This window comes from Grus americana, chromosome 8, assembly GCF_028858705.1.
Source record: "Grus americana isolate bGruAme1 chromosome 8, bGruAme1.mat, whole genome shotgun sequence".
NCBI lineage: Eukaryota > Metazoa > Chordata > Aves > Gruiformes > Gruidae > Grus > Grus americana.
This window is the reverse complement of record NC_072859.1, coordinates 19411738-19438933: the sequence shown is the minus strand read 5'-3', so window position 1 is coordinate 19438933 and position 27196 is coordinate 19411738. Positions and strand designations below refer to the sequence as shown.

General features: G+C 41.9%; 1 protein-coding gene across 1 annotated transcript in view; it reads left to right on the top strand.

Annotated features, from left to right (window-relative positions):
- Positions 1–7383, top strand: part of HS2ST1 (heparan sulfate 2-O-sulfotransferase 1) — an 83299-nt gene extending 75916 nt beyond the window's left edge. The window contains exons 5-7 of the mRNA XM_054833874.1: positions 223–320; positions 1567–1724; positions 2757–7383. Coding sequence (XP_054689849.1) covers positions 223–320; positions 1567–1724; positions 2757–2983 — 483 coding nt within the window. The 3' untranslated portion in view covers positions 2984–7383. The remainder of the gene's footprint in view (positions 1–222; positions 321–1566; positions 1725–2756) is intronic.
- Positions 7384–27196: the final 19813 nt, after the last annotated feature.

Genomic DNA, 27196 nt, shown 5'->3' with positions numbered 1-27196 from the left:
AGTTCTAATCATAAAGGACTGTCCAAGTACTGTTTTAATTGAGACAAATAGGTACTCCTAGTAACACTGTGAAAGCAAGTCTTGCAAAAATTACTTTTTTTTTTTCTTTCACATCGTATCTTGTGTTTTTCTGTCCCTGCTACATTTAGCCACTAACCAGGTTGAGATGTTCAATATGTATACTAGATTTTAAAGGTCAGCTCAATTTTGTCTTTGTTCCAGACATTTGATGAATGTGTGGCAGCTGGAGGTTCAGACTGTGCTCCAGAGAAACTTTGGCTTCAAATTCCGTTCTTCTGTGGCCACAGCTCCGAATGCTGGTAGGGAGATAAACGTAGCTTAGGTTGTTCATCAAGTATATCAACGATGAAATCTAACTGAACAAATTCAAATATGTAGCACAGTTGGGGAAAGTGTGAGGGACTGGACAGAGTGAAGCGGCAGGTACTTTAGTAATGTATTTTCTTTTGAAGATGCATTTTACTGAAACAGTCTTGTAGTTCTTCAAACAAGCAATATGTTTGGATTCTGTATCAGCAGTGCTATGAGGGGAAAACAGATGTTTTCAATTTGAAAAATATTTTTTGTAGATTTGGAGTCTTGACATTTTTCTCTTATGTCAGGCTACAATATCTGTCTTTCTGAATAGAGATATTTTGTTCAAGCTCCTAGAGTTTCTGTGGAGAGTAAAATAATTGAGATCAGGATAAATTTATCTTCTTAAACCTTCATCAGATATCCAGTAGTCAATGCTACTTAGTAGAAACTGAAACATAAGTAAACAGCATCCATCTGTCAATGCAGCATGTTTTATAACAATGGCACAGACTTTAAAAACTCTTTAGCAAACAAAAAAAAAAAAGGGGGGGGGGGGGGACACAGATTATTTGAAGGATTCGGAATGAAATCAAGGGCAATTATTTGTCAAAGGTACTGTTCATCCAAGAATAAGCAAAGTAAATGGCCACATGGGAGCTCCTCTTTCAGTGGCTGTTGGTCAGACCTATCTACATGTGGGCTAGATGGAGAAGGAGAGAAAGAAAGAACGCTGAACCTATGTAAAGCTGTCAAACTATCTAACTTTAAACCCTGTCTAAAACTATAAAAAGGAGGAAAAAAAAGTCTGTTTAATTTCTGTCATTCAGTATAGAAGTCCTCCCATTAAGCAGAATGACTTTCTAGTTCAGAATTGTGCTTGTAGGATGCAAAAGGGAAGGTGTGTTCTTTCTAGAACCATTTCTGGTATGTAATGTGAAAGTGGAGACTGAGTATTGACATCGAGAAAATGTAAATCCTCCAGAAATTACATTGATAGAGACAGGAACCATATACACGCATGTTTTGTTGTAGATGAGTTATTAGTCAAAATAACTGGAAGAGTGAAATTTTTAGATAAGAACACAGATGAGAGAAACTGGAAAGGGAAATGACGTTAGGAATAGTTATAACTTGAAATAAGTCTTGCCTTTCCTATACAAATGGCCTGTTATGAAGTAATCTCCATCTAGGGACCAAAGATTGTTGGCTGACATCAGAACTTACTGTAATTGTTCTCTGTCATTCTAGGAATGTGGGAAGCAGATGGGCTTTGGAACAAGCCAAATACAATCTGATTAATGAATACTTCCTAGTGGGAGTTACTGAAGAGCTTGAAGACTTTATCATGTTATTGGAGGCAGCTTTGCCCCGGTTCTTCAGGGGTGCCACAGAACTGTACCGTACAGGTATTTAAATGGTTGATTTCCACGGGTTCCATGGATTTTTCATCATCTTATCACTTTTTTTTTAATGTGAATTCTTTAGACCTAGATGAACAGTTTTGAGTCTCTGCCAGGTTTGCTTCTCAGTTGGCTGATGTTCCTACAGAAGAGACAAATTCTTTAAAAGACTCTCAGTACAATTTTTTGAGGGCAGCCCAAGTACCTTTGTGTACTGCCTTACACAAATTATAAATATTTAAGGTTGGGGTAATGATGACAGATGTTCATCAGAACATTTTCGAAAGGTCTTGCAGGGGCAGATTTCCATTTCCTCAGAAACCTTGCTGATGAAATTAACTGTGCTTGATGCAACCTGGCTGGCTGTGCAAGAAGGCCCAAGGGATACAAAGGTCCAAGTACATGTTTATCTTCCTGGGGACATAATAAGACATTTGTTATATAGCTAGTAGCTCCGTTTCTAGGAGCTGGCCATGCAACTTCTGATGAAGGAAAGGTCCATCTTAACAGGGTTTCTGTCTGCAAATAGAGGGAGAAAAGGGTCTCATGCATAGAGCCTAAATGTGTAGTATTAACAAGTTTATTGTAAAGCAACAGATAGCACTTCTTAGGGAAAATGCTGTCATCATTCTGGTCAACTTTGTCCTGTGAAAGAAGTCTCTTGCTCTGCAGTTTGTAAAATTTTTAACATTTGATACCAGATTAACATTTAAATAATTAATTTGGAAAGACCAATCTTGCTCCAAGTACATTATGTGGAGTAATCCTGTTCCTTAAATGAAGTGTTCATTCCTTGGGTTTATTAGAGTAAGGAGAAAGAATTGAAAGAACTGATGCAAAATTCATTAATATTTAGTGAGGGAGACTGCAATTTGCCAACCCTGCATGTTATGTTAATAAATTCTGGATTAAATTCTGTCACTTTTAATGCAGTTTATCAACATGCTGAGAGTATAAAACTCTATAAATAAAGGACCGTAAACATTGTTTAATCACGTGAACTTTAAAGTGAAGTTATTGCTTTCATTTTGCATTTAGGAAAGAAGTCTCATCTTAGGAAAACAACTGAGAAAAAACTTCCCACAAAAGAAACTATTGCCAAGCTACAACAGTCTGAAATCTGGAAAATGGAGAATGAGTTCTATGAATTTGCACTGGAGCAATTTCAGTTTGTCAGAGCACATGCAGTTCGGGAAAAAGATGGAGAATTGTATATTCTGGCTCAAAACTTTTTCTATGAAAAGATTTACCCTAAATCAAACTAAGAACACTATACTGTTAGATCTATGGACCTAAATCTTTGGTCACATCGTCATCTTAGTCCTCAGCCATGGAAACTAGATTGCTTGTAGACCTCCAAGACATTTCTTTATAGATCTGAGAAAAGCGGGCTGTGGATCACCTCCAGAGTGTTGGATACTGGCTAACTATGGTGGTAATCCAGAAGCAAAGGCTTCATTTCTTTTATCTAGCTAATACTTTCAGTGGGACTTAATATCCTTTACCTGAAGAAATCTACACTTTAATTCGGAGCAATTAATACACAGCAGTTCTAGTTGAAAATATAAACAAACAAAAAATGCTTCTGTTGATGCTCTTTTTAATTTTCAGAGCAATTTATTTTCATTTATACTTCTGTGAAGAGGAAATAATTTTTCCCAGCTTTCAACATGGAAATTTTGGTTGTATACAATATGAGTAGTGTTAATAACTGGTTGACATCTGTGCTTTGTTTTTGTGAATCACGTCACATGATATTAATTGGGATGGTTAATCATGTTCTGCTGAGAAATGCTGCTGCTGAAATTGCCCATATTTCTATATGTGGTTTTATTAAAAAATTACAACTAATCATTTATGTTAAAACATCATTTCCACGTTAATATTGTAAAAAGTTAAAGAATCAAAGCAGTGGGGGTTTTGGTTTGGTTTTTATCCCCACCACCACTGACTGAGGTTGGGAAAACGACGAAGAAAGTGGGTATTGTCTGCAGTTCTAGTTGATCCTTACACAGTGGTATAAAAATCGTAAATTCAGTATTAAGTTTCTCCATGGATTCTTTGTAATAATTGTAAACTGAGGTATTGGTGAATCCATATTATGACTCCATTAGTGAGCTGTGGTATGGTTAGGGTTTTCCTACTACTTCGATACTTTTACCTGTAGAATATTTTTACTAAGGTGCTTTATAATGTGTTTTAAAGCATTGCATTTACAAGAGTAAAATGCTGTAAATACTGCTTATTTTATGTATTTGGACCAAAAGGTTTTAAGTAACTAGTTTAAAGTGGGGTTTTTGCACCAGTTCTGTTATGTGTGAAGTGAAAAACATCACATCTGCTTCCTGGTTGAGTTAACTGTTGGACATTGCTGGAATGCACTTCAGTGACCTCTCTGACTTCGATACCAGAATGTTGTCCAGGGATTCTCTTTACAGAAATGTAGTCTTCATCCTTTTATTACGGTAAGAGGACAAGAAGAAAAATGTCATGTGTAGTCTGGTTGAGAAAGTTGCAGTGAACTTGACTGACATAACTGTATTTATGTGACTATTGTAAATTTGTGAGTTGCCATTATTAACAATGTGAAACACCTGGTAGATGAAGTAAATTGAAATTTGAGAACAGATGTTTGGGGCCACTGCGTTAGAGCAAATGGCAGTGGAGAACTACAAGAATTAGTTTCCTATTGAATTTTCTTAAAGATCTGAGTATTTACACATCTTACACCTGCCTTTTCTTAAAGTGCTTTTCAGAGGGTTTGATGGGTGAAGGCACTGAGGAGACAAAGTAGGGAATGGTGGTAAAGGTTTAAATTCCTAAGGGATGATGCTGAAGGCTTAGTTTAAAATTACCAAGTGGAGTTTCTTTAACCAGCTTGTTCTGGTAATGAAAACAAAGGAAATGGAAAATGGTCTGTGAACTGGATGTCTGCAGCCAAAAGCAACAGCCCAATTAGAGAGGATAAGGAGAAACTATCAAGTACATCTTGCATTTTCTTTGTTTTCTTGGACTTTTCCCTGTGAATTTTAAAAATAGATCTCTCTTTGTTCTTCCCAAATAATCAGGGAAGTCCCTTCTGATAGCTTACCATTTATATAGCATGAACCATGCATAAGATTTCCTGTTCTAGTTCTTGTCTATTGACGTCATTAATAATGCCAACATGTTTGGGAACAGGATGTGTTAGTTCACACATGAAGACGTGTTTCCTACCTAAAGAAATGAACTGAGGAGTCATACACAAGAAGTAGCTAAGGAAGATCTAAAAATTTCCGTAACAAGGCAGTAACTTTTTTGAAATAAAATGAATATTTATAACCCCAGGAAAGATTATCCACTCAGTGATAGTTTTACGTTAGATATTATTTTGACTATGTTGTTCTCCTTCAGAATAATTCAGATCATTTTATCTTCTTGAGTCTCCTTCAGAATTTTCAGAAGAGCACCTCTACGAGAACAAAAGAGTTTACTAAGTGAAAACATAAAATATGCATCGAAGTAACAAAATAGGTATGCAGACAAAGAAAGAAATAGGCAAAACTTCTACTGATTTCAGTAAGGTCTACAGAAACCTCTTCTATTCTGTAAACAATTTTAAATGTTGTGTTTCCTTTTTTTCCTTCCAAGATTTAGAATTTCTTAATTATGAATCTTCAGTAACAAAAGTAATAGAACAAAGCAATTTTTTTTTTTTTTTTTTTTTAGTTTTAAAAGAGCAATATATTTTTCATAGTTCATATAAGAAAACACATTTAATCAGATACCACTTCATGTTCTTTGTTGTGAACTGACAGGGTTGAGACAAAGAAGAATTTTAGGAATATTTTTTAAAAATACTAGTTACAATTGGAGAGGTATTCTTTCCAGACAAACTCTAAAAATCTTATTGTCTGTGGAACACAGAAGGAATCAAGACTGTCTACTTTTATATCTAGTGCAACCGTTAAGTCAACTGTGAACTTTTTAGAATCCTTTGAATTCAGAACTATCAAACTTGGATTTCCTAAAAGACAGTTTAGGTAAAGGAGCTTTACAGATTTTTTAATAGCCTGCTCTTTTCATCTTCTATCCAGAAATGGAAACAATCCAAATTGTTGGTATTAAAAATATTTTACAGTATATAAACAGAATGTATCTTGTGTATTTTCCCTTTTTGACTTATAGTGAAAAGCAGCAATATATGTATTTTTGTTGTTGCAAGTTGTATGATCAGTAAACTTACTATGCAGCCTCCTGAACACAGATTGTTTAACTGAAGTCACTGTAGTCTCTGCACAGGAGTGAGATTGGCTTTTTGCAGGGCTAAGTTTGTTTGAAAGGTGCTGAAATGCTCACACACACACACACACCTATATATAGGTGAGAGTAGGTTTTGTTACGCTGTTCTGTACTTTTTGTACAAAATTAACACCCAGATTTTGTGCAAAACTGTAGCCCTGTTGAACCTCTTGATGTCAGCATAACGGCACTAGGTCCAGCGGCGCTGGTAACTACATAGCCATAACCACAGCATGCCTGGAGCACTGGGCAGTGTCGACAGGAGAGCAACAGTGGTTTTAGCTCCTTCCCCTAATAATCCTGCAGCCGTGCAACAAGAATTTCACTCTTAATTTTGCTAGTGCATCTACAAGCAGACACAAGGCTAGGGTGCAGAATGTGCTACGTGCACGTTTCCACTTGCTCTGGGTTGATTTTCAAGCGGTCTCTCTGTTAATGGTACACTGATCATGGCTTCATTTCCAAACAGGCATGAAAATTTATAGCTGTACAATACGGGAGAGGAAGAAGCAGCCTGTCCTGGTTGTTTGAAATGCCTTTTTCGGGTACATAGTTTTTTCTGAAGACACTTAGCTTTTTTTGCTTTCCAGGAATAAACATTTGCTTATTTATGGTCTCAGAGCAATTCTATTTTCTGTCAGGGAAAATTCAGTTATTTTCTGTTATAATTCTGTTAAAATTTTCTGTTAAGCTTACCTGGCATTGCTAAATGTGCATATGACAAAAAGGTATATGGATGACACTGTCTGAACTGTGCTGCTTAAGCAGTCAGTCGAAAAGCCTGATTCAAGTGCACTGCCAATTTTGCTCTTCAAAATTAGAGCATATTTTATGACTACTAGAGATTTAACTTAAGGAAACTGTAAGGCTGCTTAGTTGCGTGGATGCTTCCTTTACTGCGTAAGCCTATGCAACTACGTAACCTTTGCAGCAGTATTTATAGAAAGAGCCCTCTTCCTGAGACTTTTCTGGAGCGTAATTATAAATGTTCATACACTTGTACTGTCTGATATTTACATCAGCAGCTTTCTGTAACTTCTGTAAAAAGAGACAGGTTTGTGAGCATTTCTAAAGCAGTACTGAATGTAATTTTGAAAAACATGGATTGTGCTTCATGACTTTTTCTTTTTAAACACACACACAGCTAAATAGTGCCTTTTTTCCTCACAATCCATGTTGAAGATGCTCGCTCCCACTCACCCTCCGTAAATTGATTCGTTTGTGCAATATTATTCCAACTTGAAACCATTTTGTCACAGCTGTTTGGGAAATAATCTCCATTTTTCCTTACTATGCTGCCAGCTTTCTGTTGTTGAAGTGTTTCAGTTGATTACCTAATGCAAATGCTATAAAATAAAACACCCAGTGGGAAGGGAAAAGAAAAGAAGTCTGGTGTCCTGTCTTACTATTTGCGTGTCACACTCACATTAAATGCTCTTTTTCTAGAAGATGCTGTTATGCAATATTGCGAACTTCATTTGCAGCTATTGTGATTTTGGAGGGGAGGGGTGAGCTGGAGCATAGCTCATCTGTAATAATTTCATATAGCTGTAACCTAATGCATTTTAGGCCTTTAGAATTTGCATTGGGCTTTCTGGCCAGAAATGTAATGAACTTGCAGAGGGTATACGCTGTGCTGAAAGTGTCAATGAAAAGTTCTTAATATTAAACCCAAAATTTGTAAGAACAGAAAACTGGCATTAGAACACTGCACTGGTCCATATGTGCTTCCCTGCCTGAGGGAACAAATGACCTGACCGATTGCTGTGGTACCAGGAGATGCTCAGTTACTGCAGTGATGAGTATGGTATAAGAACTGGAGTAGAGCGGAAATGTCGTTTGCATCTGTAAGCAAGCATTTAAACAAGAAAATATAGTGAGATGGGTACGCTACTCTGTTTAGGATTTCTGAGGCATACTGTAACAGTTCCTTGCTGTGTGCACTATGGAGCTGAACAGTCATCTGGCCCAGCCAAGTTTCTTAATGCGAGAGTTCCTAAATATTTAGTTGTCAGCCTCCATGATTAAGAACCATCGTGCAGTTACTCAGCAACTTCCACGTGAGGATTTTGATGGCTTTTAAATCCCCCTTGCGTTGCAAGTAGCCATTTCCTTACTTCCCTCAGTGGAAGTGATGGGTGTAATTGTGCACAGGAAACAAAGTCTCTGCTTCTATCAGCCAGGGGGAAGTGGAGGAAAAAATTGCCTATATAAAGGTACAGGACTTCCTAAGGTCACTGTACCTTTTTCTGAAATGATACAGTAAACAAAATGACAGCCAAAACCAGTTACAATACAAAAAATGCTTTCTTTAAAATGACAATAGCTTCTCGTGTGAAAGGCAGAATGACTCTAGTGTTACAGATAGAGGGGTTTTTTAAAATACTGGTTGAACTTTTTTTTTTTAACTGATGCTGCCGTTTGCACAGGTAATTAATCTCATCAGTTGGAATTCATTAATCTCATTCAGTTGGAGGGGAGTGAAAGAAGGGAAAGGGGTGTTTTGCTCAAAGCTAGATTTTTTTTTTTAGGTTCTGTATTTTCATTTTATTTATTGTTTGAATCTTGCATTTGATTTCAGTATAATTTCCTTACTTCTTAATAAAATACAAGAAGTTGCTAGTGAATGTCAAAGCAATGTCCAGATGTTTTCTTCAAGCACAAGTCCCCTGCTATGACCTCCCCCCGGCTTCATTACCACATAACGCAGATGTGGTAACTTTCAATAAGAGCTAATTTAAAGGACTAATAATACTCTTTATTAAAAAAAACCTCTACAAAGAACACCTGTGGCCTAAAAATGAAGGCTTTGAGACCTTTCACCTTGTCATAATAACCAACTGCATCCTCATAAAAATGGAAAATACTGTGATAAACATTCTCTGCCCGTTTTCTGCATGTTTGCAAGGCTGGTCCTGAATCCACTCTCAGATTTGCTGCACACAGAAATTAACTTCTCATAATAAACATGACTGTCAAAATAATTGCACAAAGAACAACTATCCATCTTCCTATTGAGGGGAAAAAAAAAGTATATCTTGGAACAAAATAGATTAAAATGGTGATTTATGGGAACTGTGGTTATAGTTCAAGTATACAGGTATCACATTCCGCTGATGCTTTAAGAAATGGTTCACTACCTTGCTGTGTACATGCATGTGTTTTTTTCATCCTGCTATTGATATGAACTCATCTGTGGGGGTTTTTTCAACTAGAAAAGCATTGTATTTCAAACATAAATTCAGTATTAATAAGGAAAATCATGCTTCTATTTTGAGAGAGAAACATACCTAATTTGGTGTGATAATTTAAATGCTTTAACTCAACCAGGACTCTGTGTTTGATGCAGCAGTTACTGGAAAATATTGTGAACTGTCTCTTTACCAAAAAAAGAAAAAAATGGGTCTTAGAGAATAATGGTCTTCTGGCCCTGAAGACATTATTGTCTTGACATTTTTAGCACAGAATAGAATTTGGCATCCTTAATCTCCTTTATTTAGAATTTAATAACTTTTAAAATGTTGCGTGACTTGGAGAACTGGCAAGGGGGAAAGGAATGCTTAACTGCTGGAGACTTGTGCTGGCTTTGTCAAGACTGCCTCGCTGCAGTGTGTAACGATGAGTGAATGTAAGGGCAAACGTTGCGTAAAGCAGTCGGTAACAGTAATAAAGGGTATATATGCATCTGTGAAGACAGTATGTAAAGAACGCAGAGGAAAGTGCAGGCAGAAATATAAACCACTATATGAGATTGTAGTAATTCCTGAAGTTAACAGCTACGATGGCTGTCTTTGGCCTAATTATCTGCTTTGTGTCTTCAGTGCCTTCCCTTGACTGAATTAATGAATTCAAAGTTGCAGCCATCAAGGCCCCTGCTATTATAAGCAAGGCCTGTACATCGACAAATGAAATCTCTCCTATTTATAACCCCAGACCAAATACCTACTTCCAGCACTTTGCTGCAGTACTACTTATAGCTAAGCTATAGATCTGGAAAAGCAGATTACATTGACTGGGAGGCTTGTCTGCCCTGTATTTGAGATCCATGCTTCTTGAAAATAAAATAGTCAGTAATTGCATGATAAAAGGCAAATCCGTGAAGTCTGAGAGAAAGCATCCTATGCTCAGATTATGTGGAGCAAAAATTGTGCGCTTTTTTTGGTGTCCATTCAGAATGAGTTCACTGGCTCAGGCAGGTTCTAACCAGACATCTGTTAATGCTAAAGGCTACTTCGGAGAGATGGTTGGAAACCTGAGGTTTACTTTTAGCAAAAATTACTGTAAACATTGTTTTTCCACAAAACTTTTCAACAAAGGTTTTGGGTGTTTTTTTCTTAAGACAAACGCGGAATTTTTGCCCTTAAAACCAGAACAAAACAGGAAAGCATCAGTGCTCCCCCCAACCCAGCAAACATTCTTTGTCAGTGCCTTTTTTTTTCACCAAGTGTGTATGGAAAAATGTGTGAGAGTGGATGACGTGTGTTCAGCCTCTCCCTTTTCTCAGCTGGCTCTGTGAGATAGCGTAATAGGTTTCATTCCTTCACAAGCCTTCCAAAGGACAAGTCTTATCTTGCAGGTATTGTTGTAGGATGTGAGATCACACTCCAAAATGGAGTTTATCAAATGTGGTGTTTACTCAGGATCACCTTTGAGAGTCTGGTGGCAATAGAGGTCCCTGTCCTCCGTGTCAGAGGTAGTGCTTGTGTGTTGTGCTGAATTAGCTTGTGCGTGCTAGTGACTGTGCGTACAACAGTTTGGATGCGTTTACCCATTGTATCTGACAGGCACTTCATCTAGCAAGGGTATTTAACTTGTGTGTTGGGTTTTTTAAAATTTTTGTGCAGGACAAGTGTATGACAAGATGAGAATCGGGCTGCAATCAACAGGTTTTATTAACTAAAGCTTTGCAGGCAGCTCATGTGTAACTTTGGTTCCATACCCCCTCCTTTCCAACTCATACAGGAACGTCCTCTTACATGTATATGTGTGCGTGTGTGTCTACACCTATATAGTCATAGTTCTCATCACTTGATCATATTGAGATAAATCGAGAGTGAATTAGAAAGCCAAAAAGATTCAAAGACAGCTTTGGAAGCCAAGTTTGAAAACCTTGTCAGTAGTCAGAGGGAGCAAAGCATGCCCAGGCAGACCCTCGCATGCGCTTTCAAAACCCAGCTTCTTTGTGTATCTGAAATGGCCTATCAGCATCTATTGAGCATCCAGTTTGGGCTTTACTTGGTTTGAGTACCTAGGAAATAAATTTTAAAGAGGTTTCTGCAATGAAAGTTCCTGATATTAAAGCTTATTACTCCTTAACAACAGTGTTTTCCAAGACAAAGATGGAGAGGAGGGAGAAACTCTGATGCCATTGTTTATCATAGACATTGAGATGATTATTCAAATGTATTTCATGATTTTATGTTCTGCTTATCTGTGTTGATTTAAACTCTTTTTTTTCTTGTGTTTTCTCATATGCATGAAAAAGATGTGTTCAAAATCCAAAAGAATGTGCTTTTCTCTACAGCTGCATTGGTAGACTCTCCCCCATGCCAATCTCATTTTGTTCACCCAGATTCAAATAATGATTGATAACTCGAAGCCTTACTGTCTAGTTCCAAAGATACTGCAAAAGACTAGGAAATGCCGTGCAGGATATTCTAAAATTTCTTGGAGTCTGTGATATTCTGTAGCTAAAAGCAATGCGAACTTAGTGTTGTGATACCAATATTTGTCAGTTTTTCAAATGTGGAGCCTGAATTTAAGTATTTATGTTAATATGTAGTTATTATCTAATAACTACTAATTGTTCATGGGTTGCTTTTTTTGGGCGGGGGTGAGCAAGTATCAATAACTTTCTAGGAAAGCAGAATATCTAGTTTTGGTGCCAAAGTATTAACATCTGTCAACAGTTTGGTATCTGAGTTTGTAATTGTTGACTTAATTCTTTTAAAACCACCCAGAAAATTGTTTTCTGTTGTTCCTTGTTATGAAAATACATTTCTAACAATTTTTTAAAAATATCGTTTCCTCTTCATATTCTCTTCTGTAATCACATCTGCAAGAAAAATGTGAGTTAGGAACATTAATCATTTGGGAGCCTTGTGTCTAAGTCTTTGAAGACAAAGTGCTGCTTCTGCTGACTGTAGACTTTTTGCCCAGGGTGGTTTCCTCTTTCCATATAAATCAAAAAACCCCCATACTGCTGTTCTTCCCAAATCAGGTGGGGGCAGGAGGAACCCTCAAGGAATAAATAGCTGTTTTTCATGTGATGTTGCCGCCATAAAAAACAGGCCAGCAACAAAATCTGAGAGATTTTGAGAAACAGTGTTTAAGCAACGTAAATGAAAAACAAAGCTAAATTCTCCACCTGCCCAGAGCTGGGGAAAAACCCCACCCACACCACTTCAAAACCTGACAGCATTCCGTGCTCTCAGTGTCCCTTCAGATTAGGAGTGTTTCTTAGGATTCTGCAGATTGGTTTCTAGGCTTCAACTGCCAATACATCACCTGTCTATAAATGCATCAAATAATAAGATTTATTAGCAACATTTGTTCATGTCTCAAATTTCTGTGAACAATATGCAGGTGATGGGCAAAACTGGCTGCTGGGCGAAGACTTGCCTATTGAAACACAGGAGGAAGGTTAGGTGTGGAATATTGGTGTCCAGTTTTAGAAGTGATGATTGTCCAGTCTGTCAGATGACATTGAGCACAACTGAGAAGTTTAAGTAGCTTCCCCAGAGTCACTCATCAGAGACAGACGTTTCACCCTGCACGTGCAAAGCAAATAGACTAACGTAGATGGAGCAGGTGAATTTCTACATCTTGCACTTCTCATCTCTCTACTCATCTCTGGGCATCTGTCGTCATCATCTCTCCAGTAGAGAAAATCCTCTCCATCAGGTAAGAGCTTTCTTTTCCTACTTGGGAGCAGTATAGATGCTTGTTCTATGTAGATAACTTGATGTAAAAGCTGTGTTAGTATTACTGCACATAAATATTTTTATTGGCACATAAACCAATAGTGCTGCAGATCAAAAGGAAGCCTGTGGTGGTAAGCAGTATTGGCATGTGGCTGCCATAATTTCCAATCATTATCAGATAGTATTGCATAGAGTCGTCTTATCCTTTGCAATGTTTTTGGTACTGTTACGCTGTATCAGAGGTGAGGCACTGAAACACAGGTGGGATTTATCTGTCCTGAGAAATGGTATCTTCCAATCCTTCCTTCTGCCTGTGTGCAGGGTCACCCCTCACCCAGCTATGGCATGGGCCTGCTGGCGCTTCAGCAGGGATGTCCCATGCAGGGGAGGGAATGGCCCAGCTGGATTCCCCGTTCCTGCTGGCAGCAAGAATGCTGCTCCCAGCCGTTGGGTACAGCAAACAGGAACAGTTTTGAGGAACGGGGCCTTGCCCTGGTGGGTATGCCTGCTGAGGTGTTTTGATACTGATTTATGCTGACAGAACAGCAAGACTGGGCTTTTCATTGCACTCCTAAGCCAGGAGTGTGGTGCCTGCAAATATAGCAGGGATGTTGGTATAGGTGAATTGCCTATAGCTACGGAAGAACATTGTGGAGGAGCCAGGAATTCAGCTGAGGCCTCCTGAGCCCTGCAAGGGCTCCTCCTATGCCTCTTTGCTAATCTTCCCATATAACTTTCTACCTTGGCATGACTAATGCTCCCAATTAATGAGTACTAACCTCTAGCATTTTAATATAATGAAATAATAATTTATGTCTTAATACGGAATTTAATTTTTGTACTTGCCTGTCATGTTTCAGGCCCTGGGAAGGGTCGAAGAACAGGTGGGGGTGTCTGGGGAGCGCTGTATTTGCAGCGCTGGTCATGAGTTACGAATCCCTTGAACTTGTTGGTTTTGGCTGAAGCCATATCAGGGTACAAGATGTTGTTCTTTGAGACTCCAAAATGAATCCTAGCCCCTGAAGTGGGAAATAAAGCAACATACAGCAACTTTCTGAAAGTTGGAACTAACTCCTTTGCCTCATTTGGAAAAGGGTCAGAACAGGAACAGCTGTGCTGGCAGCGCTAGGGGATTAGAGTGTAGCAATTGCGCCTGCTTTTCTCCCCCAAAGTCTGATTCTTGCTTCTGAGGTTTGGTGTGATTGCAGAAAAGAAATGCCATGATTACCTTCTTCATTTGTCCACTATATTAACCGCTTCAAAAACCAAGGGGAAAAAGGTCAGAGAAGGTGATCTGATCCTTTTAGACATCTGTAGCCACTGAGAACAGTGGTGTTTCAGAGTCATCTAGTCAATGCTTCAGATAGCCTTGTGGTGAAGTAGGTAGCCAGTGGGAGGAACTGGGGAGATGTAGAAAACGTCTTATTGTATAGAACCTGTCCACTTGTATTCCCAGACCAATGTCCCTCTTGCCCAAACTGTACTAATGTTTATCAGGATAAAGACAGGTTATTTTTGCTTCATTCTGAAAAAGAAAGCAAGCGTCTTCCCCTGGCCCAGCAAGAACTAGTCACAGAAAATGAAAGCACGAGGATATTGGACTGAGATCATGCCAAAATAACCTTTAATTTTTTGCTATACATTCAGGCCTATGTTTAAGTAAAAACATGCCCAAGAGCACCTGTGCCTTTGCCATGCAGTAACGCTGTCAAAAGGAATCTTACCTTCCCCTACGCTCTGAAGAAATACTGTTGGGCCATAAATATGTGCCTGTGCAAGCAGAGGGCTGTAACATCACATCCGCTTTAGAGAGCGATGGATGCCCCCAGGGCTTTCTGTGCCCACAGGACTGCTGCACGCTTTTTGGGGCTCTGGGCAAACAACAGACTTAAACTCTGCCCAACCATTGCTGCAAAGGCTGTTGTACTGTCCTCCCCATCCTCGATCACCCACTTGGCGGTTTGGTTTTTGAAGGGGAGATTTGCTCTCATGGCCTCTGAAAGCTGTCCTCATCTCCAGAGGGACTGGGGGTAGGCGCCCTTCACAGGACAATAACTGCTTTAAAATTAACATGTGTCTCTTTGCACTTGCTGCAATTATTTAACTTGCTGCATGTCAAAGGACCCACGTTAAGCCAAAGAGCATATTACTAGGGGTGTACTAACAGCACCAGTGCACTAAACCACAACTGACAGCCTGACCCAGCACTGTGCTTTAAAAGGGCAGGGCCGCAGCGTTGGAGTTGGAATTCTGCTTTAATTAGGCCATTACCTGACCTTCAAAGCGGTATTTTCTCCCTCCTCTGCATGCTCTGCTGGAGGAAGGGCTGCTGGGGAAGACAGGAAGAGCCCTATCTGATCGTTATAGGGAGCGGACGAAAGCCATGCGTTGCCTTTTCCTTTTGACGTGTGCAATTAGTTTGGCTTGTGTGGAAGAAACATGTCAAGGTAAATGGCTGTCGCTGTCTTTCCCCTTGCTGATTCCTGGCAAGGTCTGTCATTTGCTCCTTATGTGAAAAGCTATTCAAGCACCTGTTGACAGTGGTATCCCTCTCATAAAACTTGCAGCATATCCTGATTATACACTGCCATGAGATAGCAGGCAGTGCATCACGCGGTGGCCTGCCACTACTGTTAGGCTGTTTTACAGGCTGAGTGCACTCTCACTCACCTCATAAAACTTTGTTTGAACCCGGGGGTTTCTATGTCTCTTTGCCCCCCCACCTTCAAGAGAAGCTTTTCCATTTTTATGGGGATACAAGGATCTTTCTGGCCAGGGTATGTGACGTGTGGTGCTCACCACAGGAGCATGCTGCCATTCTGAGCAATCCCCTCCTCGCTGCCCCAGCAGTGCCCCATGGCTCTGCCACCTCCTCCGGCCTCCTTGTCGGAGATGTCATGTGTCTCCTGTGTTTGCTCTGATTTCTTGGTCTTCTCAGGCAGGGATCTGTGCTAATGCGCTCACATTCGGGAAATCGGTGCAATCAGTTCCTGCATGGGATGGCTGCTGGCCGCCACCAGTGCTCAGCACGTGCAGGAGACAGACCATCCGTGGCTGCGTGTTGCAGGTGACTCTCAAGGAAGGCAAAAGACCTGTTTTGTGTTTGTTTTAATAAATAGATATAACCATTTATTTTCTTTTTAAAGTTCAGTTCACTAGATTTAAGTAATGCTCTGCTTATGAGAAACAAAAGCAAAGAAATCCAATGCAAATGCTGAAAGGGAGTTTACTTTTAATTCACCTTTTAGGCCAATTGCACCACGTTGCTGATAGGTTATGCCTAGGAAAGGCATTAAGCTCGCTCCATATCCATATTTCAGAAGTGTGTGTGTGTGTGCCCTTCCACCGCTGCCGAAGGGGTGGCCCCCTGCCAGCATGAGCCACGGCCGCAAGTCTCCGATCAAACCCTCCGTGTCACTGCAGATTTCCTGTGTGGCCAAGGGAAAGCCGTTTTAAACTCGCACTATCTCCTTTGCTTTGACCAGAAGTGCTGCTAATCCTTTTCGTTCTTGTGAAGCTGAATGTGCATGAATACCAACAGCGTGGTTGGTCAGTGGCTGCAACAGATCTGTCTGCCCCAGGACTGTGCGGATGGCTTGTATTTGTCCCCATCTGGGTGCTGTACCTCAGCAGATGGTGATACCAGTGCTCCCAGTGTCACTTAGGACACAGTGGAGAATATTCCAGGGAAGAGTTAGCAAAAAGCTCATTTGTTTGTTTAATCACAGGCATTTTTGTGTTTTTTGTTCTCTTAGCAACATTTGAAAGGTGATGGAGTAGCAGTTGAGCCCATCAGGGGACAGAAATCAGATAATGTGTTAGAAAAGGAGGGATATTCAGAGATGAGAATAATGGAAACAGCACTGGATTTTTATGGTGCTATTATACACTTAAAAAAAGTACTTAGCTCTGTTTTATAAAGGGGAAAATTGAGGCATGGCAAGATCCAGTGGCTTCCCCAAGGGCATACAAGAAATTTTTTTTGTTGGCACTAATATACAGAGTGATCTGGCCAACAAATAACTGAAGTCCTGTGCTGCCAGAGAGCTCCGGGAGCGTGGTGTGTTGAGCGGGACCTACTCCTCACCAAGCCCCTGCTCTGGAAACAGGGACCTACATGTGGCTGCCCAAATCCAGGGGTGGCAGTGGGACCTCTGCCTGTGCCAAGCTGCTGTGGGATCTTGGGTGGGGCGTGGGGAGGCAGAGGAGGCTGTAGGCACCTGGGGTGCTGCCTGCGCCTGGGTTTGTGTGTGGGACCCCTGCATGGGAGCTGCCTGCCCCATCCCTCTCCCCTTTTTAGGAAGCAGCAATTGTACAGTTACAGTGATGTGACCAGTAATCAGAAAGATCATTTCTGGTTTTATCACTCTAACTATTGCCAAAGGGCCTGCTCTTTAATCTGATGGCGTTCAGTGCTGAACTTAGGGACAGATAAGCCACTAGCTGCTAAGTTCAGTCATTATCAGGCTCTGCACCGCTCGCAGGAGGCAGCCACAGGGCTGCAAGTTCGGGAACCAGGAGAGCTCAACAGTGACAAATTCAATGCTTTCCCCCCACACCCGTTGCCCCTGCCTCCCCACCATTCACCCTTCGCTTCTGGGAGCACGCCGAAGCGTTAAGGCAACAGAAAAAACGGATCTTAATCGTTTCGTTTCCTTTCGAGGCTTCTGTACAGCAAAAGCTGCACGACCCCTGAGGGGGTTGAGGGGTGGGATATAAACCCCTGGGTTAGTAACTGCGGAGCTGGGGGCAGCGCCCGCTGTGAAGCCGCTGCGGAGCCGCCGAGCCGTCGCTAGATGGTGCACAAGGAGCGGCACGGCGCGGCCGCCGCCCGACCCCCGCTCCGCCGGGCTCCACCGGGCCCCGCGAGGCCGCCCGGGACGCGGGTGCGGTCGCCCCTTGCGCTACCGGCACCTCCACCGGGCGGCTTTCGGCAGCAGCAAAGGTGGTGGTGCTTCGTGCTCGCAGCGAGGGACAGGCGGAAACTCCCTCTGCGATAAATACGGGTGTTATTTTTTAATTTCCGGGCGTAGCCTTTATTTTAAGTAAGGTGGCTTTTTTGGTGGCTAATTTTAGTGCTAAATTGAGCCTAATTATTATAATATAATGAAGGGCTGATTTAAGTTAAATAATAAGCCTTGCGTTGTATTTATATGAATGAAGAATTAACCTTAAAAGGTTGCCCTTCTCAGAAAATGGATTGCACACTCGGTTCTCCCTATTGATTAGTTTAGGTATTTAAAGTGCTGCATTTTATCTCAGCAGCTGCCTGGTAAATTTGTCATGATGATACTTAAAGGAGCAAATTGACGTTGTTTATTTTCCCAAACCTTTTTTTTGGCATATTTCTCGGCTTCTTACTGCACCTTTGAGCTATATAGTATTGTATGAAGGAACAGTGATAACCCTTCTGCTTAAATAAGCATGACAGTATAACATCTCTGTTCAGCTGAAACACCAATGAAAGGGATGCTGCAGTGCGAAATGTATATTACATTGCAGCTGATGGAGTGAGGTTAGCAATCCTGAAGAGGTTTTCAAGAGGACTAGAGTCTTCCCATATTAAATGAATGATGGGAGGGTTTGTCAGAATTTCTGTTCACTCCAAAAATTTGAGTTCATTTCTCCTCGGAGCTGCCAGATAACGGGAGCCATCCTAATAATTGCAAAGTACTTCAAGACTGGGTAGTGTTAGGGATTTTGAATGTGACGTGCAACTAAGCAAAAAGAGACAGGACACATGCATGCATTTCTGTATTATAGATTTGTGAGGAAGTAATCAGGTGATGTAAAGTTTTTAAGTTAAATGTGGGCATCTGTTTTTCCTACTGGCTTTTTTAAACCTTTTTAAATTTCTAAAAAAAATGTATTGGGGAATGGGAGGAATTTTGTGCCGTGATGCTAACAGCACCTGAAAATCACTCCTGAGTGATCTGCCACAGGAAGCACCACTAGCTGTGGTTGTGCCCCCAAAGATGAGGTGTTTCCCAGCGGATCCTTTTGCCCCCACTGGCGCTTGGGGAGCAGCCTCAGCGCTACTTGCTCCGGGTTCCCATTTTTGGGGGGTGGGTGAGGGCTGTGCTGTGGCTTAGTGTCCCCGACAGGCTGACCCCACCAGTGCCTCCCGTGGGGGGCTGGGGAGCGTGGGTGTGGGTGCAGGTGCCCCATGTCAGGGAGCGGGAGGTTTGCAGGCACCTGCCATGGCTGAGCCACAGCAGTGTCCCCACTCCCCACGTGGGGCCGGGGTCCAGCCACCCCCATCGGGCCAATGTGTGCGAGGGGCAGCGAGCCTCGGCCAAGGCGGCTATTTCCACAACTGTCGGTCTCTAATGTGCTCAGTTACCCTCTGGTTTCTTAAGTTTACAGATCTACTTCTGGTGTCTCAGCGAGTGATTGCCACCCCTTTCCTAACCCCATATCCCGGCTGGCAGTAGGAATAAGCACGCCGCTTAAATTCCCCAAACAAAATGGAAATGGAAAGTCTTGGGTTTAGTTGAAAAGAACAGCGAATTCTGCTCGCAATCTGTAATGCAATTAGCGTTATTTGACTTGGCAGCCTTCGGAGGGCCTGCGTGGGCTGCAGGCTGCGAGGGCCTGGAGTCAGCCTCCGTCTAGGAAGCGGGACTTGGGAGGAACTCTTGGTAATTTTTACATCTGAAGTCTCTCAGTGGTTTTTCTCCCCCATTTCCTCTTCCCTCCACCCTCGGCATTCAGATGCTGCAGCCGGTCCTTATTCCCAGCTGGGAAGGGGCAAAGTCAGCCAGTCCTCCAGCCCCTGCCCTCCTCTGTGCCCCCGCCAGCCCCACGGATGTCTGTGTCCCCCTGCCCGGCCAAAAGAAAATAATTCTGGATCAGAACTCACTGAGCCATCTGTGTTTCTGAGGCTAAATTATTTCTTGCAAGGGAAATAGCATTAGGTCGGTGTATCTGGCCTGCTAATTGCTTTAACTGGCAGAAAAGATTTTTGTCTGTTCTTGAACGGTTTGCACAAACTTAACAGAATAGCGTTACCTTCAGATCCTGCCTCGTCCGCAGCCAGAACGTATAATAAACAAGTCTTTTGGTAAGAAAAGCAGCACAAAGTTTCGAGCTATGCTAGCAGAGGTTATGAGAGACAGGAAGTTATGGGCAAATTGATTTCACCACTGGGAAACAAGGGATTTTTTTCCCCCCCCAAGTAATGACTGTAAAGCATGCTAATGCTATTCAACATTAGTGCATTAAAGTGTGGCCTTATTAATTCAAGACATAAAGGCAACAAAATAAGCTGTTAAATTTAAAATATAATACATATATAATGAGAAAAAATGTGTGAAAGCTTTATTCAAATGAAAATGCAGAATTGTTTGAGCTAGTGAAGTATCTTTTGTGCTGAGTTATGAGCATATGTAATAGATTTAATTATTAATTTCTCCATTGTTCTATGCACACAGACAGGGTTCAAGGCACAGTCATTCTCTGGCTTTCATGGATCTAATTTGTATAATTATTGCCTGAATAAAGAATTGCTCCGATTCCTAGCTCACTTTTTGTCCTCTCCTAAGTACTACCTCACTGCTGCTTTCCAAAAGGAGAGCACCTGCCAGTTCTTCAGGAATCAGCTGATCACTTCCAGTGATGAGGCACGCTCCCGGTGACGTTCCTTTTCAAGCCTTTTTGTCTAAATGAATTATTGTGCATCCTTTTTAATTTTATTGAACAAATTACATTTGTCAAGGTCTAGCATTGTAAATAAATAGCTAGAGACACATGGATGCATATTGCTGCTGTTCAAGGTCTCTTGTTCTATTTATGGAAGCCAGATGAATGTGAAACAAAAAGAAACTTTTCTCTAAAAGCAATTATCTTTCTGCATTCCCATCAGTATAATTATGTTGCAGGGAATTTTAAGAACTCATACAAGTAGAATTGAATACTTAAAATCATGGCTGAATCGTTATGCAAAAGCTGAGCAGAGTGTCTTGCCTCATGCTAACAAAACACGCAATGGCTGACTGTTCCCTTACACCTTTACACCTGAAATGTATGTGTGTATGCGTCATAAAATAAGAACCTGAGATCCAAGAGTACGCTATTCGTATGAAAAGTAATTGTGGGAATAACTACTGAATTCCTGTCAGTTTTGAAGTGCTAATATTAATGGGTTGAAATATTTTTTCACTCAGACATTTAAACAGTCATGACCCTGCTTTGTGAGTATCTTTCATCATGAGTGTTTTCTTTGACTTTGGAGACACGTTGTGTTATTAAAACATGGCATCTTCTTTATTAATGGGAAGGTCTTCCTAGATGGTAAAAGGAATAAGGCCCAAGAACACACAGCAAGGTCCAGACTGCGTTGGTAGAGGAGTCTGGTAAAATTCATTATGTTGACGGTGCTTAGAGAAAAAGCGTTATGACTATTTAGGAAGCTGCAGTACCGGCATGGTTTGTAAAAAGTCACATCATTCTGAGGGGGAGTAGAGAAAGTCTGCCAGGAGACTAAATTCTTTTTGTCCATTGTCCCATCAAATTTTGTGAGCTTTCATTGAAAATAGTCATCTTTTCCCTTTAACTTGTTGGGAAGATGCTGTCAGGACACCGAAATAAAAATTATGGGGATGTTCTATGGGTGCTTTTACGTGCCTATCAGAGCAGAAAGCTCAGCAAAAGCAGCTGCAGGGGTACTTTTTGAGGAGAAGCAAGACCAGAGTCAGCTGAAAGCCTTCTTCAAAAGCAAAGGAAGTGGAGGTCCTGTAGCAGGGATCTGCTACACCATAGTTAATTTCTCAGCTGCCACCTTCTTTTGCAGAGTAGTGCTATGAAAAGGACAGAATACGATAGTGCAATTAAAAACTATTAAACAATCCTTGTATGAGGAAGTCAAAAGCGGCACGGGATAAGTATATGATGTAATTTTAATTTGTAACTATATGTTTAAGTGTATATTTGCATTTAATACTAGAAGTGGACAGATGTATTCTTTCCAGCTAGATTTTTCCTCTCACCTCCCTCTACTCCTGTTGTATCCAGGGTTGCTGTCTTTTTCCTTTGCTCTACTGCCCCTTTTTCCCTCTTCCAGCCTTTCTCATGTCAAACAGGACCATGTAAATCAAACATTTAAAACCCAGCTACGAAGAAAGGAGGTATTTAGCCCAAACTTTGCAAACAGCTTTAGCAAGTGAGGAAATGTTCGTAACTCCCCATGCCATGGCAGATGGCCGCACAAAGCTGCGTGCTGAGAGGTGCCCATCCCACACAGGACCAACTCCGTGCTGCATACCTACAGCAGCTCCAGCACAATGTTTTCTTTTCTGTGAAAGCCATTTTGACTGCCATGTGTTTGCATTTATTTCCTTTCCGGCTCATACATGACTCATCCACAGCAGGATGGAGGAGCCAGGGCAGAGCTGGGCTGCCTGGGAGCTCCTTTCCCTGATTCCCAGCCCTGTTTTGGGCAGCTTTCTGGAAGGCAGTCCCACAGTGAGGAGCCGTTCGTCAGACTACAGGAATTAACTCTGCGTGCACATGGCAGCTGGGCTCAGAGTCGCTTTGCAGGGCAGGCGCAGGCGGGCTATCCCCTTCCTGTGCCTTGATACAAGAGACTGAGGTGCTTCTCTCTCTGTAAAGTGATAGAGGCAGCTTTTATTCACTCTGGCTTTGAACCTTGCCATTCCCTATAGGTTACGCACAAAGCATACTGCTACAGGTCTGCTGTCTCTAGGTTTTAGCTCAATCCAGACCTAATCTTTTCTTCTTTTTCCAGAAGTCCCATTGGCGCCAGAGTTTTCTTGTGTTCAGCCATGGGCAGGGTTACAGTAAATGGTTTCCTCTCACTTCCTTCTGGGATCCTGTGCCAGGGCAGGAGGTATGTTTCCATCTGAGGATCCTCCTTGGAAAAGACTCTTATTTCACTGGGGGTTATGCCTGAACCATAATGGTACTTTAACTGACTTTTGGTTTTTAGTAAATTCTCCTCCAATAATCTGCAAATCTGTTACCAATCAGAATATGATACGTATCCTCAGCCAGTTTCAATGGGGCTTATTTCTATTACATCTGGCAGTGTGTCCAGCGGGGGAGGAAAAAAAAACTCAACCAGAATTAACTGCACTGAAATCAGCTGAATTTTGGATGTGTTCAACCTTTTTGGCCAGACTCATTCTAGTTCATGAGAAGTAATTATCTCTTGAGCATCACATTAATATTAAAGATCCATAGGCATTAGTGTTTAGGCAATATACCTTCTTCCCAGCTCCAAAAAAAAGATGAGGGATAATTGATCTGAACATGCTCCAAATGTGCATATGTCTTTATTTATGAATTCCAATGTGGATTGTTTGGGAGGACAAGGCAAAATAAGGAAAAGCAGGCAAAAATGTGGAGACCTCTCATCTCCCTGGCCATTTCTGTTAGGAATAGTTATAATCCCTTGAAAATGAGTTGTGAAAGCTAACAGCATGTTAATAGCATATGTTACAAACACTAAATCCCTTCAACTGGTATTTCTGATTTACACCTTTCCCTGTTTCTTAGATCAGGGAATTCATGGTAGCTGGAGCTTGTGGCTGCCTGCAGCCAGGTTGGTCACTGGAGAGCCGGGTTTGGGCACTGATGGCTCCTCTTCCTAAGGTCAGTGTGAAATTGCACCCCAGCTTCTGCCTGCTAAAGGAGAAATTGCCCTTGGAGCACCCAAAATGCTGTCTCCTGCAGGGTGTCCATCAGCTGGCATGCGTCTGCTGCAGGGGTGCTGGGGTGACCTGTCCCAGATGTGGAGGTGATGCTGCTGTGGAACGATGGCTGCGCTGTGTTCCAGGACATGGTGGCTGTACGCATAGGAAACTGTGGCCTCAGGTGTTCGGGTACTGCTCACAGCCAAAGTGTGGCAAGACCCCGTGAAGGGCTGGGTTCGAGCCACCGGGCACCCCCATGCTGACACACTCCTGTGCCTTCCATCATGACTATGACACTTGGATCTATGCTCAGGTATGCTTATGGATACGTTAATGGTATTGCATCACTCATCCTTCCACCAGCAGAAAATTTGATTACTCCACACTAGCCAGCAACGTCATTAACGTTAAATAGAAGGGAAACTTTTTCCTTACTGATTTTTTTGTGTTCAGCTTCACTCAGTAGAGGAACACAAGTCAATAAAAGTGCCGCTAGCTTGTTTCAACTTCTGCACGTGCACCCACCTCATTTTCACGCCCTGGCGAGGAGTGTCAGACGCAGCCTGGCCGCCTGAGTGGTCGTGGACTGGCCCAATTTCCTGCAGAGCACAGCAAAGGCCGTAGATATCAACTTCAAAGGTAAACAATTACCTTTTATTATAACACATGGCTTTAGCTCTACCAGTTTCAAATAGCACATAATCACAAGTCTGTGATAACATTTACTCCTGATGAGAGAAAATTTACCAAGTACTAAATTGCTGCTGAGATGACGGGAACATGAGCCAGGCAGGAATTAACTCCGATGATGAGTCAGCAGACGTTAATGTCTTGCACCATGCTGGAGACATCTGCCGAGCCGTCCACTGTTGAATCATCTTAAATATTTCTGTGTTATTACCCCTACAGGAACAACCATCAGAGAACTTTTGTGTCTCTATGTTATATATGCATAAGCTATTTTAAAATAAATATATGCAGGCACATAACAAGTGTATGCGTTTAGGTATGTAGGTAATTTTCAGCCACGAGAAGGATGAGCAACCAGCAACTATTTAAAGTAAAACATGCATAGAAATGCTAATAGCAAATGCCTACATTTGGTGCTTGGAAAGTGATAGCTTCGCTCAGTTGTGTCTCTGATGAGCCTGGGAGGGTGACCTCACGTCCATGCTGTATGTCCTGAACCTTCATGCAGACCAGCCTGGCCAAGCTCTTGGAGTAGGAGCTAAAAGTTCACTAAAGGCTCCCCATGTTTTGAAAATTAATCCCTCCAGAACAGCTGCAGGGTGCTGTGTTCAAGTGTATCATCACTTCGGCTTTTTTCAGTTTTTTCCCATATGCCCAGAACGTCAATATGTAGTTAGATAAATGTAGTATCTAGGCACAATCAAGAGCCTCAGATGAATTCAGTGGAGAGGGGCAAATGACTTCTTAAATGAGATCCTTTGTCACTGAAGGCACTGCAACTGTGCCATTGTATGCTGTCCTCCTTCTGCAGCGGATCTTCAGTAGGTGCCAGGACAGTGGCATGTAACTGGGGGTGCCAAAGGACTTTACTCTGGACAGTGTGACCATTGCATGAAGGAAGAGGCTGAGTTTTTATTTAGTAAATTCTTTGTTGCATTCAGCTTAACACACTGCAGCAAAACAACTCGGGTTGTTTTAAAGTACATTGTCTGTTCTGGCCTTAATTAATTTAAACTTTTGCATACATGATTACCCAATTGTATGCACATGAGAACTGCAATAATTCAGTGCACACGTGCAAAGCTGCATTTTTTGAAACTCTGACTCTCTGAGGTCTGGAGGTCAAAAGTTAATTCTAGTGAGATATGTGAGAGTTGTCCATGTTTGCCAAAAAAAATTGTTGTTTCAGGCATTCTGCAGTCTGAGTGTCACTGCTCCAACTTGTGTTTTTAAGGCTTCCCCACCCCCTGAAATTTCAGATGCAACTTAGAAAAACCACCACCCAGCCCACCCAACGTTTTGGAAAGCAGGGTGAGAGCAGGCTTGGCTGTCACAGAGGGGATGTGGGAAGCACAAGCTGGTGGTGGAGCTGGTGGCCTGCAGGTGCAGCCGTGGCACGGTGGCACCAAACAGCTTCATGGTGCCCATCCTCCCTCTCCTTCTGTTCACCTCCTTGCGGCAGCTGATCCCGGGCTTAGCCTCCACTCAGGCCAATCCCATGGCTGCCTGCCATCTGATGGAGGTGCTTTGAGCCCCCCTGCCCCCTCTTCCCAGAGCCTGGGGTGGGTGCAGGTGCCCACCTGTCCCCACGCATGGGCCTGAGGACCTCAGGGCCTCTGAACAATTTCGATGCTAGATGCTTAAAATAGCTCAAAGGAAATGATGCAAACATCCCCTGCATGCTGGGTTTTGCACTCAACCACTGCTTTTTCCAAAAATTAGCTCTAGCAACTCATCTTGAGGTGCCCTAAAATAACAACTTAGTATTTAATGAACATTAAGGGGGAATTAAATTAATCTAAACAGTAGCTTGGTTTCAGACTTCTCAGTAGTGGCTGCACAAAAGTAAGCAGTGTTTTTAGACCAAATAAGAAATCTATCCTTTGAGGATTGGTTTACAGTCCTCCAGAATTTTCCACGAGGTTAATAACCAAGTGAAACGTCCTGGTGGGAACGATCACGTTCCCGCTACTGCCCAGACATGCGTCAGGAGGTTTCGAGTAAGTCACGGTATTTTTCTTCTACCATGGAAGATGATGCGTCTCCATATTTATTTGAAAAGCTTTCTCCCATTTTCCTTTGCATGCTGAGCTTCTTGGGCACAGTGCATTAACTCTTCTTGAAGTACAAAATGGAGAATACAAGTGCCAGAACATTTTTGTCAATGATTTCCAAAAACTATGGAATTTCCTGCCCAGCTACATCAGATCAGCCAACAACTTTGTAATTGCTAAAAACAGCCTGTTGATTTTCCTCCCAAGTGTTTCAGCTGGCCTGGCTGCGCTTTCTCTTTTCCACTGTCTTGAGATGTTTCTCTCATTGTGCACTGTGCTGTATTTTTATGGTCAACATATCCTATAGCAAACAATTTCAGGCTGATGGCGGAAGGGAGATTGGGTTCAGGTTAGAGATTTGAGCCCAGGGCGGGGAGCCAGGAATGCCTCAGTTCCTGGACCAGATCTGCCACTAAATCAGGAATCCACATAAAGCAAAGCCACATGATGAGCAATTGTACGATGATTTGATTTTCTGTGCAGAGGAGGAAGTGAGTGTTTGAATGCGGTTCTCTCCTTGGCGTGCCCGCTGCAACCAAAGCTGCAGCTACAGGTGGGCCGTGAGCGGGAGCGGGGAGCAGGTTCCCTCCAAGGGGAGGCTGAGATTGAGGAGGCTGCTGTCTAATTGGGGACTGGGAGTTTTCACCAGAGCCGTACTCAGACTGACATCTCAGTGGTAAATGCAAATAAATTAGTTAAGTATGCCTGTATGAAATTTTTCTGCTGAAAAATTCATTCTATAAAAACATTTATACTGTATTCTTTATTGTCAGCTAATCCTGCCCAAACTCATTAAATGGCAGTGTGTGGGTTACTTGCTGTCAGTGAAATTATCAAAGGCATTTTTCAGCTGGTGCACCGGGAAAGCATGTGCTTCA